Below are 15,179 nucleotides of genomic sequence, written 5' to 3'. Positions count from 1 at the left end.
AGTATTATTAGATCTCAGTGCTGCCTTTGATACAGTTGATCATGACATACTTCTTGACAGACTGGAAAAGTGGATGGGACTTACTGGCACTGTACTACACTGGTTCAAATCCTATCTACAAGATAGAGACTACTTTGTATAAATTGATGAGCATGTGTCTGAACGAAAAAAGATGATGTGTGGGGTGCCACAATGGTCCATTCTTGGACCACTTCTTTTCAATATCTACATGTTGCCCCTAGCTCAGATTATGGAGCATCATAATATTTCTTATCATACCTACGCAGATGATACACAACTTTATATTTCTGTGTCGTCACATGACTACAGTCCCTTACTTTCACTGAGTGAGTGTATTCATCAAATCAATGAGTGGATGTGCCAGAATTTTCTTCAGCTTAATGCAGATACGACAGAAGTGATTGTATTTGGCCCCAAAAATGAAAGGTCAAAGATCAGTGCTCACCTTAACTCCATGTCACTGACAGCAACAGATAAAGCCAGAAATCTTGGTGTAATTATTGATTCTGACGTGAATTTTAACAACCATTTAAAGCTGATTTCCAAATCAGCCTACTAACACCTGAAAAATATAACCAGAATCAAGGGATGTCTGTCCAAAGAAGACATGGAAAAACTTGTTCATGCATTCATTTTCAGCAGGTTGGACTATTGCAATGCAGTTTTTACTGGCCTAAACAAAAAATCAATTAGGTAACTACAGCTGATTCAAAATGCTGCTGCACGAGTCCTTACAAACACCAGAAAAATGGACCATATCACACCAGTCCTCAGGTCACTACATTGGCTTCCTGTGAGTCAAAGCAGAGGGGAACCCTCTGGGCCTTCAAGGTGTTCAGTGAAGGCCTAATAAAAAATACTGAAAGAATTTTTGTACTCCTAAATAATTATTTTATTTTATTTTGTTTTGTTTTTATTTATTTATTTTACTCACTGAAATCATAGCAATGAGTTCTATATTATTTTTAGAAACTTGTCCTGGCAAACAGTGGGTTAATATAACAAAATCGAAAATGGACCAATCACAATTTTCCTTTCAATGGTATCTGGGTAAATTAGTGACACCTTCTGGCAGGCAGGGCCTTCAGTAACTACAACGAATGCCTGTGTAACTCAAGCGAATGTGGACACAATTTGACAATGACAGCTGTCTTAGCCAATCATATTTTGTTAAGTTGTGGGCGGGATAATTTCCTATCATCTTCCGGGGATTCGCGAATACTTAATGGATAAGTGCCTAGTTGTAGTTGTGAGTGAGTGAGGAGAAAAGAGAAGATCGAGTTGGTAGAACATGAAGAGAAATGGTGGAAATTAATGGAGAAGACTGTGTGGTTGCTGGATTAATTGAAACTCCATTTTCAAGGCTGTCTTTTCAAGAAAAACTTGAAATTATCCAAAAAGGTCGACCATCACCCAGTTTGCCAGGATTAGTGCAAGCTAGCAAGAGTGCAGAGGCTGAGAGAGAGGGGGAGGAGAGAGAGAGGGAGAGAGCACAGCGGTCTGCCGGCGCACCGAGCATCAGCTTGTGAGATGAAAGCAGTTATTATTGCACGTTAATATGTATAATAGCAAACATGCAAACACATTTATTGAGCACAAAATAAATTTATGTTCGCTAAAATTAATTTATTTTTGGCTTGAGTTTAATTTCTTTTCAAAATATCATTTATGTGCTTGCAAAATATATTTTTCTGTGCTCAAAATCTGACGTTACTCCCTCAGGATAAAGGCACAAATATTTATTTTTTTGTTTGTAGGCTTGGTTGAACTGAGAGTTTGTGTTCATGAGACAGTACACACAATGTTCACTGTTTAAATTGAATGGCCTGTGTACTGTAGGAGTCAAGTCAGTTTTTGTCATTATCATGTTGATTTGTGACATTTACAGTATCTGGCTGAGTAGAGGTCTGTGTGTGTGTGAGAGAGAGAGAGAGAGAGAGAGAGAGAGAGAGAGAGAGAGAGAGAGAGAGTGAGAGGAAGAGATGGGCCAGTTCATATGTGCCTATGTGTATGATGTGGCTCTTTGCAGTAACACAGTAAAAACTGTGGCTCTTTGTCTCTGACTGGTTGGCCACTCCTGCTCTACATCTTTGCTTCACCTGCCATGATGAGGAAACAGAATTGTCTTTGTTAACTGCTTCATGGCACAAGTTGCTGGTGTTGATTTTGTTGGTCTCATTGTGAGCATAGTGACTGATTTTAAGTTGATTTTTTTAAATTTTATATCTTTTTTTTTATTGTTTGAAGTTATGTTAGGTATTGCAGTGTTCAGGCACATGATAAATTTGTAATCCTGCAAAACTATCAATATACTGAACTTCCATGTCACATGATTCTGGCTATTGTTTTTATTTCTTTGTTTGATTGTTTATTGCCACATGTGGTCCCATGGTCCTACTGAAGGCCCAGTGGCTGGGGCCACAGTTCGCCACTGAGTCAAAGAATATACTTTAAAATCTTACTGTTGGTCTACAAAGCATTAAATGGTCTAGGACCAAAATATATTCTAGATTTATTAACTCCATATGAAGTATCCAGACCTCTCAGGTCATCAGGGACAGGTCTGTTGTGTGTTCCCAGAATGAGAACTGAACAAAGTGAAGCAGCTTTCAGTTATTATGCTCCTCACCTGTGGAACATTCTCCCTGCACACCTGAGGTCTGCACCGTCAGCTCATTTAAATCAGGGTTGAAAACATTATTGTTTGCTACAGCTTTTACTTACTTAGTAAATATATTTGCTCAATGATTTTAATAATTCTAAATGCTTAATTATTGCCTTTTACTGGCTTCTGTTTTTGATTTTCCTTTAATTGTATTTTATTTTTGTTTTTCTATTCTCTTTCTTTCTTTCTTTCTTTGAAATGTATGATTTTAATGTATTTTTATGCTTCTGTAAAGCACTTTGAATTGCCTAGTGTATGAATTGTGCTATACAAGTAAATTTGCCTTGCCTTGCCTAAATGCCCGACCAGAGAGGAGAATATTCTGGATCACTGTTACACCACTGTTAGGGATGTTTATCACGCTGTCCCGTGCTGCACTGGGCCACTCTGTCCATGTCATGGTCCACCTGATTCCTGCGTACAGGCAGAAACTAAAGCACTGCAAACCTGTAGTGAGGACATCAAGGAAGTGGACCAGTGAGGCTGTGGAGGATCTCCAGGCGTGTTTGGACTCTATTGACTGGGATGTGTTCAGGACTGCTACCAACAGTCTGGATGAGTACACGGAGGCTGTGACATCCTACATCAGCTTCTGTGAGGACTACTGTGTTCCATCACACAGCAGGGTGAGTTAAAACAATGACAAACCCTGGTTCACAGCCAAACTCAGAGAGCTAAGGTTGGCAAAGGAAGAGGTCTTCAGGAGTAGGGGCAAAGACAGATTCAAAGAGGCGAAGTACAAGTTTAGCAAGGCAGTGAAAGAGGCTAAATGACTGTACTCTGAGAAGCTCCAACACCAGTTCTCAGCTAACGACTCTATGTCGTACGTATGTATGTACGTGCTGAGGTAAGCGTATCGTCTCACTTCCTGTTTCTGGTTGCTGCTTTACGAGTAGTGTGCGTTTGTCGCTCTTGTTCCTCTGAGTGTAATTTGCTCTGTGTTTTGTTACAGCGGCCTTTTATCCGCGCTCTAGAGTAACATTAGTTCTGCTCAAGCACCCATAAGTCTGTTTATTTAGCGACCGTCAATTTTATTTGTCTACGCGCTTGTCTGCTCTGCTAGCTATACCAACTTAGCCTAGCAGCTAGCGATGGCTTCTCTCTGTCCCTCTCCAGCTCTCTCCTGCTTGGTGTGTCACATGTTTAGCTACTCCTCTGCCTCCTTTAGTGATACTGGTACGTGTAATAAATGTAGTTTATTTGGTGAGTTGGAGGCGAGGCTTAGTGAATTGGAAGCTCGGCTCCGCACCATGGAAACAAAACCATTAGCTATAGTTAGCCAGGCCCCCGTAGTCGGTGCGGACCGACCAAGTGCAGCTCCGGCTAGCCGTCCCTCGACAGCTCCCGAGCAGCCGGGAAACCAGGGAGGCTGGGTGACTGTTCGAAGGAAGCATAGTCCCAAGCTGAAGCCCACGGGTCGCCACCAACCGCTTCATGTTTCTAACAGGTTCTCCCCACTCGGCGACACACCCGCTGAGAAACCAACTCTGATTATTGGCAGCTCCATTTTGAGAAATGTGAAGTTAGCGACACCAGCGACCATAGTCAAATGCCTGCCGGGGGCCAGAGCGGGCGACGTCGAATCAAATTTGAAACTGCTGGCTAAGGATAAGCGTAAATACCGTAAGATTGTTATTCACGTCGGCGGTAATGACACCCGGTTACGCCAATCGGAGGTCACTAAAATTAATGTGGAATCGGTGTGTACATATGCTAAAACGATGTCAGACTCCGTAGTTTTCTCTGGACCCCTGCCAAATCTGACCAGTGATGATATGTTTAGCCGCATGTCATCGTTCAATCGCTGGCTGTCGAGGTGGTGTCCAGCAAACGGTGTGGGCTTCATTGATAATTGGCAGACTTTCTGGGGAAGACCTGGTCTGATTAGGAGAGACGGCATCCATCCCACTTTGGAGGGAGCAGCTCTCATCTCTAGAAATCTGACCGATTTTATTTATGAACCTAACCCCTGACAACTCAGAGTTGAGACCAGGAGGCAGAGCTGCAGTCCTACACGCTTCTCTGCGCCTCCATTAGAGCAGTTACCCACCCAACACTCCATAGAGACTGTGTCTGCCCCCCGACCACGTAAACTAAGTAAACCAAAAGTACAGAGAAGAGGAGTTAAACATAAGAATCTAATTAAAATTAGAACAACCTCTGCAATAGTACAACAAGATAGGAGAATTAAATGTGGACTCCTTAACATCAGATCTCTGTCCTCTAAAGCTGTTCTAGTAAATGAGTTCATATCAGACCATAATGTTGATTTATTTTGTCTGACTGAAACCTGGCTGTGTCCTGAAGAGTATGTGAGCCTAAATGAAGCTACTCCTCCGAGCCATATTAATACCCACATTCCTCGAGGCAGCGGCAGAGGAGGTGGAGTTGCAGCCATTTTTGACTCAAGCCTTTTGATCAACCCTAAACCTAAACTTGACTATAACTCATTTGAAAGCCTTGTTCTCACTCTTTCTCATGAGAAATGGAAAACAGTGCAGCCACTTTTATTTGTTGTAGTATACCGCTCTCCTGGTCCTTACTCCGAATTTATAGCTGAGTTCTCGGAGTTTCTATCAAGTTTAGTTCTTGAAGCAGATAAAGTAATTATTGTAGGTGACTTTAATGTACATGTCGACATTGATAATGACAGCCTTAGCACTGCGTTTATCTCAGTATTAGACTCAGTTGGCTTCCGCCAGAATGTACATGAACCGACTCACTGTTTTAACCACACCCTCGACCTTGTTCTGACATATGGCATTGAAATCGAAGACTTAATAGTCTCCTCACAGAATCCTCTTTTATTAGACCATCATTTAATAACTTTCGAATTCATATTACCAGACTACCAGCCAGTAGGCAAAAATTCTTATACCAGACTCCTGTCTGATAGTGCTGTAGCTAAATTTAAGGATATGATCCCATCAGTATTTAATTCAATGCCATGTCTCAATACAACAGAGGAGTCTTATGCTAACGTTAGTCCCTCCCAGATTGACTTCCTGGTTGATAGTGCTACAGGATCGTTGCGTATGACACTTGACTCTGTTGCTCCCCTAAAAAAGAAGATAATTAAACAGAGGAGGTTAGCTCCATGGTATACTCCTCAAACCCGCAAATTAAAGCAAACTTCACGGAAAATAGAAAGGAAATGGCGTTCTACCAATTTGGAAGAATTTCGGTCCGCCTGGCAAGACAGTCTTAAAATATACAGGAAAGCCCTCCGCAGTGCCAGGGCAGCCTATTACTCTGCACTAATAGAGGAAAATAAGAACAATCCCAGGTTTCTCTTCAGCACTGTAGCCAGGCTGACAGAGAGCCATAATTCTGTTGAACCATGTATTCCTTTAGCTCTGAACAGTAATGACTTCATGAGCTTCTTTAATGATAAAATTCTAACTATTAGAGACAGAATTCATCGACTCCTGCCGTTAACAGGTACTGTTTTGTCTTCAAACGCAGAAATGGTAGAAACTGTTACTCAGTCTGTCGCAGTTTTAGACTGTTTTACTCCTGTTGACCTTCACCAACTAATTTCAATAATTTCATCAGCAAAATCATCTACCTGTATTTTAGATCCAATCCCGACTAAGCTGTTTAAAGAAGTATTACCTCTAATTGACTCTTCAGTTTTAGACATGATCAATCTGTCTTTATCAACAGGCTACGTACCACAGTCCTTTAAAGTAGCTGTGATAAAACCGCTCCTTAAAAAGCCTACTCTTGATCCAGGGGTTTTAGCCAACTATAGGCCGATATCCAACCTTCCCTTTCTCTCAAAAACTCTTGAGAAAGCAGTTGCCAATCAGCTGTGCGACTTTCTAAACAATAATAGTTTATTCGAGGATTTCCAGTCAGGATTTAGAGTGCATCATAGCACAGAGACAGCACTGGTTAAAGTTACAAATGACCTTCTAATTGCATCTGATAAAGGATTTGTCTCTGTACTAGTCTTACTGGATCTTAGTGCTGCATTTGACACCATTGACCATGGCATCCTATTGCAGACACTGGAACATTTCATTGGCATTAAGGGAACTGCGCTAAGCTGGTTTAAATCCTACTTGTCAGATCGCTCTCAGTTTGTACGCGTTAATGACGACTCCTCTGTGCTCACTAAAGTCAGCTATGGAGTTCCGCAGGGTTCTGTGCTTGGACCAATTCTATTCACCTTATATATGCTTCCTTTAGGTAAGATTATCAGGAAGCACTCAATAAATTTTCATTGCTATGCAGATGATACCCAGCTATATTTATCAATGAAACCGGAAGAAACCAGTCAGTTAACTAGACTACAAGCATGTCTTCATGACATAAAGACCTGGATGACCTGCAATTTTCTGATGCTAAACTCGGACAAAACTGAAGTTATAGTAGTAGGCCCTAAACATCTTAGAAAGTCACTTTCTGATGACATAGCAGTTATGGATGGCATTGCGCTGGCCTCTAGCACCACTGTAAAGAATCTGGGAGTTATCTTTGACCAAGACATGTCCTTTCACTCCCATGTAAAACAAATTTCAAGGACTGCCTTTTTTCACCTACGTAATATCGCAAAAATCAGGCATATTTTGTCTCAAAATGATGCAGAAAAACTAGTCCATGCATTCGTAACTTCCAGGCTGGATTATTGCAATTCTTTACTATCAGGCTGCCCAAATCCGTTGCTGAATATTCTCCAGTTGCTCCAGAACGCTGCAGCACGTGTTCTGACAAAAACCAGGAAGTGAGATCATATTTCTCCAATACTCGCCACTTTGCGCTGGCTCCCTGTAAAGTTTAGAATAGAGTTTAAAATTCTCCTCCTTACTTACAAAGTCATAAATGGCCAGGCACCTTCTTATCTTAAAGAGCTCATAGTACCTTATTGCCCTACTCGAGCACTGCGTTCCCAGAATGCAGGTCTACTTATGGTTCCTAAAGTCTCAAAAAGCAGAACAGGAGTCAGAGCATTTAGCTATCAAGCTCCTCTCCTGTGGAACCATCTTCCAGTCTTTGTCCGGGAGGCAGACACTGTCTCTACATTTAAGAGTAGGCTTAAAACTTTCCTTTTTGATAAAGCTTATAGTTAGGGCTGGCTCAGGCTTGTCCTGGACCAGCCCCTAGTTATGCTGCTATAGGATTAGACTGTCGGGGGACATCCAAAGATACACCAAGCTCCTCTGTCCTTCTGTCCCTCTCCATCCGCACGCTCTCATGTCCTACCACGGCGTGTTACTAACTTAGCTCCTTCCCCGGAGTCTCTGTGCTTTGTCGTCTTGCAGGTTCCCATGGACAGTGGCTGAATCTGGATTGTGGATTTCAGCTGCATCTCCTGCCTTGGCCCTGCCTGACATCCACTGCAACTGCTACTGCTGTTATTACATCCACTGTCACTGTTACTGTAACTGCATGTCTGTCTCTCTGTCTCTGTCTCTCTGTCTCTCTCTCTCTCTCTCTCTGACTGCATTTCTGTCTGTCTGTCTGTCTGTCTGTCTGTCTGTCTGTCTGTCTGTCTGTCTGTCTCACTCTCCCTCTCTTGCTCTTCCTCTCTCACCCAACCGGTCGAGGCAGATGGCTGCCCACCCAGAGTCTGGTTCTGCTCGAGGTTTCTGCCTGTTAAAAGGAAGTTTTTCCTCGCCACTGTCGCCAAGTGCTTGCTCATGGGGGAATTGTTGGTTTCTTTGTAGATAAAAGAGCTTGGTCTGTACCAGCTCTATATGGAAAGTGTCCTGAGACAACTTCTGTTGTGATTTGGCGCTATACAAATAAAATTGAATTGAATTGAATTGAATTATGTCTGTCTGGAAAGGGCTTAGGCAGATCACCAACTACAAGCCTAAAGCCTCCCACTCCATCAATGACCGATGCCTAGCCAATGACCTGAACAAGTTCTACTGCCGCTTTGAAAGACAAAGGGACAGTCCAGCAACCATCCTCCACGACACCTCCCAACAGCTCCAGCTCCAGTCACCTCCACCAATGCCCACCTCCATGAGAGGGACGTCAACAAACTCTTCAGGAGACAGAACCCCCGGAAAGCAGCCGGACCAGATTCTGTCTCCCCATCCGCCTTGAAGCACTGTGCTGGTCAGCTGTCTCCAGTGTTCACAGACATTTTCAACACCTCACTGGAGACATGTCACGTGCCAGCCTGTTTCAAGTCTTCAACCATCATCCCAGTTCCCAAAAAGCCAAAGACCACAGGACTTAACGACTTCAGACCCATCGCCCTGACCTCTGTGGCCATGAAAAAAAAAAACAGACTGTGTATATATATATTTATATTGTTATATTTTCTACTTTTTAATAGCCTATTTCTAGAAGATTTGTCATGCACCAACCAAAACAAATTCCTGGTATGTGTAAAATCGTACTTGGCAATAAAGCTTTTTCTGTTTCTGATTGTGATTTTGATTCAGATGAATCAGAAATCAGAGCAGACAGATCCAAACATATAAAGAGTGAGACAAGACAACAGTTAGATGAACTGTCTTCAGATAGTAAGACATAGATAAGATTATTATTAGAACCATTATAAAATTAATGCTCCTGCCATAATGGGGTATAAACTATACAGATTAACTCATGATTTTTATTATTTGTTTTAGTTTTGTAACCGACCCAAACAATTGAACAGCCATAGGTACATGCTCTGTCAGTTCACTGCAAGCAATACATATCAAAATATCAGTAACTGTAATTAGAAAATTAAGATCGCTTTGTTCACAGCACACAGCACTTACATCACAACCAGTGTAACAAATGTGACCAAATGTTATAAGTTCAAATGAGAATAGAACTGTTCAGAGTCTGCTTCTTTTTTTTGTTTCCTCTCTGTAAGAAGCACGCCCTCCCCAGCTGCGTTGCCGAAAGCAGACAGAGAAATGCTGAAGTGCAGAATGTGGTAATGTAGAGAGAAAACTTCAAGCTGTGGTCAACCCACTGTTTCCTCACAACCACGATGCAGAACTCTGAGATAAAGACAGGACAGGGCTTAGTGCGGACCTTCTGATGGGGGGCATCCTTGGGATCACAGATGCACCACTTGTACAGTTAGGCCCAAAAATATTTGGACAGTGACATGTTTTGTTATTTTAGCTTTTTACGAAAACATATTCAGGATACAATTATATAATCAATATGGGCTTAAAGTGCAGACTCTCAGCTGTAATTTGAGAGTATTCACATCCAAATTGCAGTAAGGGTTTAGGAATACAGCTCATTAATATGTAGCCGCCTCTTTTTCAAGGGACCAAAAGTAATTGGACAACTGACTCAGAAGGATGCAAAAAAAAAAAGCAACAAGGCTGCATGGGCTCTTCCCTCATTAACCTGTCATCAATTAAGCAGTTAAAAGGTCTGGAGTTGATTCCAGGTGTGGCGTTTGCATTTGGAAGCTGTTGCTGTGAACACACAACATGCGGTCAAAGGAGCTCTCAGTGGAGGTGAAAGAGACCATCCTGAGGCTGAAAAAAAAGAAGAAATTCTGTAAAACATGGTGGAGGCAGTGTAATGGCATGGGCATGCATGGCTTCCAATGGCACTGGGTCACTTGTGTTTATTGATTATGTGACAAAAGACAGAAGCAGCCGGATGAATTCTGAAGTGTATAGCGATATACTTTCTGCTCAGATTCAGCCAAATGCAGCAAAGTTGATTGGACGGTGCTTCACAGTACAGATGGACAATGATCCAAAACATTCTGCAAAAGCAACCCAGGAGTTTTTTAAAGCAAAGAAGTGGAATATTCTGCAATGGCATAGTCAATCACCAGATCTCAACCCAATCGAGCATGCATTTCACTTGCTCAAGACAAAACTTAAGGCAGAAAGACCCACAAACAAGCAACAACTGAAGACAGCTGCAGTAAAGGCCTGGCAAAGCAGCACAAAGGAGGAAACCCAGCGTTTGGTGATATCCATGGGTTCCAGACTTCAGGCAGTCATTGCCTGCAAAGGATTCTCAACAAAATATTGAAAAGTAACATTTTACTTAGGGTTATGTTTATTTGTCCAATTACTTTTGAGCCTCTGAAATGAGGAGTGTTTGTATAAAAATAGCTACAATTCCTACATGTTTAATCACATTTTTTTTTTCAACCCCTTGAATTAAATTATTATCAGATTTGAAATGAATTAATTGTTTCATTTCAAATCTGATGTGGTGGCATGCAGAGCCCAAATCATGAAGATTGTGTCACTATCACTATACAAATATTTCTGGGCCTAACTGTATATACACAATATGCATTACACTTTGGGTTTTGATTATAATATGGAGGTATCTACTGGTAGTAGCCAACTGTGAAAGAAAAAGGCTTACAAAATACTATTCTGTGCCCTCACAATAATTAAAGCAATCCCTTCAGAGTAGAGTAAGGCCAATGTTTAAATTGCCACCCAAGAGACATTAGCTGCTGTCAACTTCTTAAGCTAAATTTGTAGGCAAGAGGTCAAGGGAATCATACCTACTACTGAATGTTAATCATGACACTACATTGTGAAACTTTAGGTCAGAGCAGAGGGATTATTAACAGTCAATGCTGTGCATGTCATGTTCAAAATCAGATTAACACAATGAGTTAATTAACCAGTCTAGAAACTACATAAATGAAGGTTTGTGTTTTAATACACTGTGTCCTGCCCACTCATACTCTTTCACCACTTTATAGAGGTAGGATGTCTATGTGCCGATGCATAACAACTTGCAATATAACACCTTAAAATTGTAAAGTCTGGTTTTTGTCCAACATGGACAAGAGGTGTTGACCAAAAATTTAAATTTGATTGATTACATTTTCATGGAAATTGTCCCACTCCATCTGCAGAGGAAGTGTGATTGTGGAATACTTTCAAAATCTCTACAACAGCAACCAGTACAATCAGACAAGTCATATTTGACTTACTTGATCCTGCGCAAATAACTATTGGCTCTTTTGTCAGGTGGGAAACATCTTGGTTAGAATCAAAACATGAGAAATTGTATGATACAACCAAACTGGAACTAAAACCAATTGACTTTCTACTTAAGATATTGAAGCAAAACCTGAAATGTAGATCATATAATGTTGGTTATTTGTTTGTGATCATATTGGTTGATGCTTTGGGGGTTTGGGTGTGTTTTGCACATGTGATGCTGTTATTTATAGGAGGGTGTCACTCTTTAATTACCAAAATGAGACCATTAAATCAAGAGTCTTCTCTCATCTCTTTTCTCATTTTCAGCCTCACTGTGTGCTGCTGGCATCCAAAGAGAACTCTGCTCCAGTTAAATTGGGGGGTTTTGGAGTAGCCATCCAGCTGGGAGAATCAGGACTGGTGGCAGGAGGTACAATAAACACAACCATACATACTGTTTTTTGAAAAAAATATCTGAAGACCGATTGAGAGGGGGACATCAAAGCGGGAGGAGGGGTAAATCTTTGGTAATTTAAATCATCGTTCCAGATGACATTGACATGGACATTCAGCAGAAGAAGGTAGAGTAAGGGGGGGGGGGGGGGGGAGGGGGGGGGGCAAAGATGCTGTGTTACATGAATTTGAGACACAAATCGTACAGAAACACATACCGATATAATTCAGTATGACTTCCACTTCCCTCATTATTGCTGATGTCCATTGCTAATAAACATCCATAAAGATGTTTATCATAGTAAAAAGACACTCCAGAGCTTGCCTGAGAATCATCAGGTACTGAAGTTGTCTTCAGTATCAAAGTAATCCAGTGATAGTTGTCTGTACATCCATGGGTACACTGTAAATAGGAACTGCTAATAGCTAATTTGACATACTTGATGATTTGCCCAAATGTAAACAAATTTGGGCAAGAAAAAAAAAACACTGGCTGATAAGAGAATAGTAGTACCAACCTATAGCTGTCGTTACAACAGCACACTGGGTTAGGTATGACTGAGAATGTCATACTGTAATTTTTTCCCCTTTAGCATTAGCTATTGAATGTTAGCATTATATCAAATCAAATCAAATCAAATCAAACTTTATTTATATAGCACTTTTCATACATAATAAAATGTAACACAAAGTGCTTCACAGGATTTAAAAACAATAGAAATCAAAATAAAGCAACAATAAAAACCCATCCCTCCCACCCTCCGTATGTACAAGCACCCATGTGTTTTAGTTCTTACTTTTGGTATGGTTAAGAGGCCGGAGCCGGAGGACCTCAGGGTCCGCGAGGGTTGATATGGTAAAAGAAGGTCAGATAAATAAGAAGGCCCGAGACCGTTAAGACATTTGAAAACTAATAAAAGAACCTTAAAATCTATCCTGAAACGCACGGGGAGCCAATGCAGCGATTTTAAAACTGGTGTAATGTATAAGCTTATAAGCTGTCTATTTACAACATTAAACATTTGGGAGGGTGGATCATCTTGCTCAGGTTGTATTCCATTTGAAAGTGGAAGGTACTTGTCATAGCTTACAAATGTTTGCAATGATTTCCTGTGGGTATTCCTTTTTGTGCATGTTATTTAAATCCATCAGCAGCTCCTGCAATCACTGTTGTGTTTGTCCTACATTATTCAAAACTCACAGTAACATGTAGTCCTGTACCCTCTGCAGTTGTACATTACTCAGTTATTGGAATCATGATACAAGTAACATATGAAGTACTCAAATCGCAGATGGGACTAAGCAACAACTCCCAAGTTCTTGCACACCATAATGTGCCACTGACAGGTGTGCAAGAAGTAAAAATCTGGACTTGAAAGAAAAATGGTTCCCCAGTTTGTGCCTATGTGGTCATTGTAACTGAAGTGATATAACATAAACAGCTTTACCCCCCTAGAGAATTTCTTCTTTTTGGTCATCAGAATTTTGACAATCAATTTCAATCATCAATGATCAATTTCAGTTTCACTTAAATGTCAGCAAATCATACATGTTGAAAACACTGTCTACCAAAAGAGCGAGATTGGAGTTCTGAGTTTGTAAAGGATGGCAAGAAAAGTCCACTTCACTCCACATTAAAAGCCAGAAAAATAAGTTTTAGTTTTGTCTGCACATGAAAACTTTACTTGCAGAGGGAATACTTGAAATGGTCATAATTAAAAATAGAAGACATCTGAGTATTGCTACAGGTTTCAAAGTAGGAAGAAAAATCACTTGAAAAAAGTGAAGTGAAAAAACACTTTATTTTTATTTATTTTTTTTTTTTTTAAGTTTAGAGACTATAAAAATATCAATTTATAAAGAAGTCCCAGTAAGGATAATAGTGTGTGTGATTTTGCTTCTGTTTAGATCCTCATTTTAATTATCCACAGTCCTTACCTGACTTCAGAAGTGATGCACCCACACCACTGTCTTTTGTAACCCCAGGTCGGGTAGGAACTCCCCACTTCATGGCCCCAGAGGTGGTAAAGAGAGAGCCGTATGGTAAACCTGTGGATGTGTGGGGCTGTGGAGTCATCCTCTTCATCCTACTTTCAGGGTGTCTGCCTTTCTATGGCACCAAGGAGCGTCTGTTTGAAGCAGTCTGCAAGGGCAAATACAAGGTCAGGAGTTTATTTAAAGAACCTCCACAGTCCTTAAATGTAAAGTGCAGAAGTTTCAAATTTGCAGTTTTATACATCCATTTAGCACGAGTCCCCACCTTAAAAGGGACAACCCACACTGAAGTTGCACTGACATGTTATTTCTATAATACTGTACAGTTAATGTCTAATTTTAACAAATCTTACATTAAACTGACCAGCAAAGACACTGAAAGGACTGAAAGGATGATGTCATCTATCATTGAGCTGCTCCACAGACTGCTATACAGTGAAGTGCCAATAATCAGTTGTTTTCTGTGACACATTTTCTGACTCACAAGTCCTACATTCAAATAATACACATTTGGATAAAAAGTCTTTAAAAAACCCTGTAATAATCCCCTACTGTAATTAGGGCAATGTTCGTTATATTTCATAGGCGCATACCTTTAAAGGAATATATCAGAGATTAGCTGGTAATTAGTTGACTTGAAACATTTACGTTGTGCTCTCCATGTAAATGGCTGAAATCTGGAAACATGGCAAAATTGTTAAATAGAATTCAGATGGGGCAAAGAGCAATCAGACAAACAGGTTTTCCATTCTCAAACCATTCTCAGCTGCAAATGCATCAAAATAAAATCCAGTGTTAATGCTTTCACATTCACATATACAGAAAACCGATGTTTTTTTTTTTTTTTCTTGTTTCACTTGGTAACACACAGCTACAATTGCATAACACAAAAAAGGAGCTGATTTAGGCTGTTTATCTAGTGTGACTACAAGGTTAGCACCAGGGCTAACTCTTGGAATAATGCATCAAACTCCCACAAGGTTGTCTTTGCTGATCTTTCCATTCTACTGACATTGTGTAAATGCAACATTATAGCACTCTGGATGTGCTTTCTTTTGTGTTTTACTTACAAATAAAGTAGTTTAGATCATTTTGCAAAATTTTGCAACTATGACATTATTGGAGCAATGGGCAAAACTACAGAAATATAAGTTGTAATAAAC

General features: G+C 40.5%; 1 protein-coding gene across 25 annotated transcripts in view; it reads left to right on the top strand.

The window, feature by feature from the left end:
- Nucleotides 1–15,179, top strand: part of caska (calcium/calmodulin-dependent serine protein kinase a) — a 239,352-nt gene that overhangs the window by 145,214 nt on the left and 78,959 nt on the right. For all 25 annotated transcript variants that reach the window (XM_070975881.1, XM_070975879.1, XM_070975882.1 and 22 more), the window contains 2 exons: nt 11,896–11,998; nt 14,008–14,183. In XM_070975881.1, coding sequence (XP_070831982.1) covers nt 11,896–11,998; nt 14,008–14,183 — 279 coding nt within the window. The remainder of the gene's footprint in view (nt 1–11,895; nt 11,999–14,007; nt 14,184–15,179) is intronic.

Source organism: Chaetodon trifascialis, chromosome 12 (genome assembly GCF_039877785.1).
Source record: "Chaetodon trifascialis isolate fChaTrf1 chromosome 12, fChaTrf1.hap1, whole genome shotgun sequence".
In the NCBI taxonomy this organism is placed as follows: domain Eukaryota; kingdom Metazoa; phylum Chordata; class Actinopteri; order Chaetodontiformes; family Chaetodontidae; genus Chaetodon; species Chaetodon trifascialis.
This window is presented reverse-complemented; position numbering and strand designations above follow the sequence as displayed.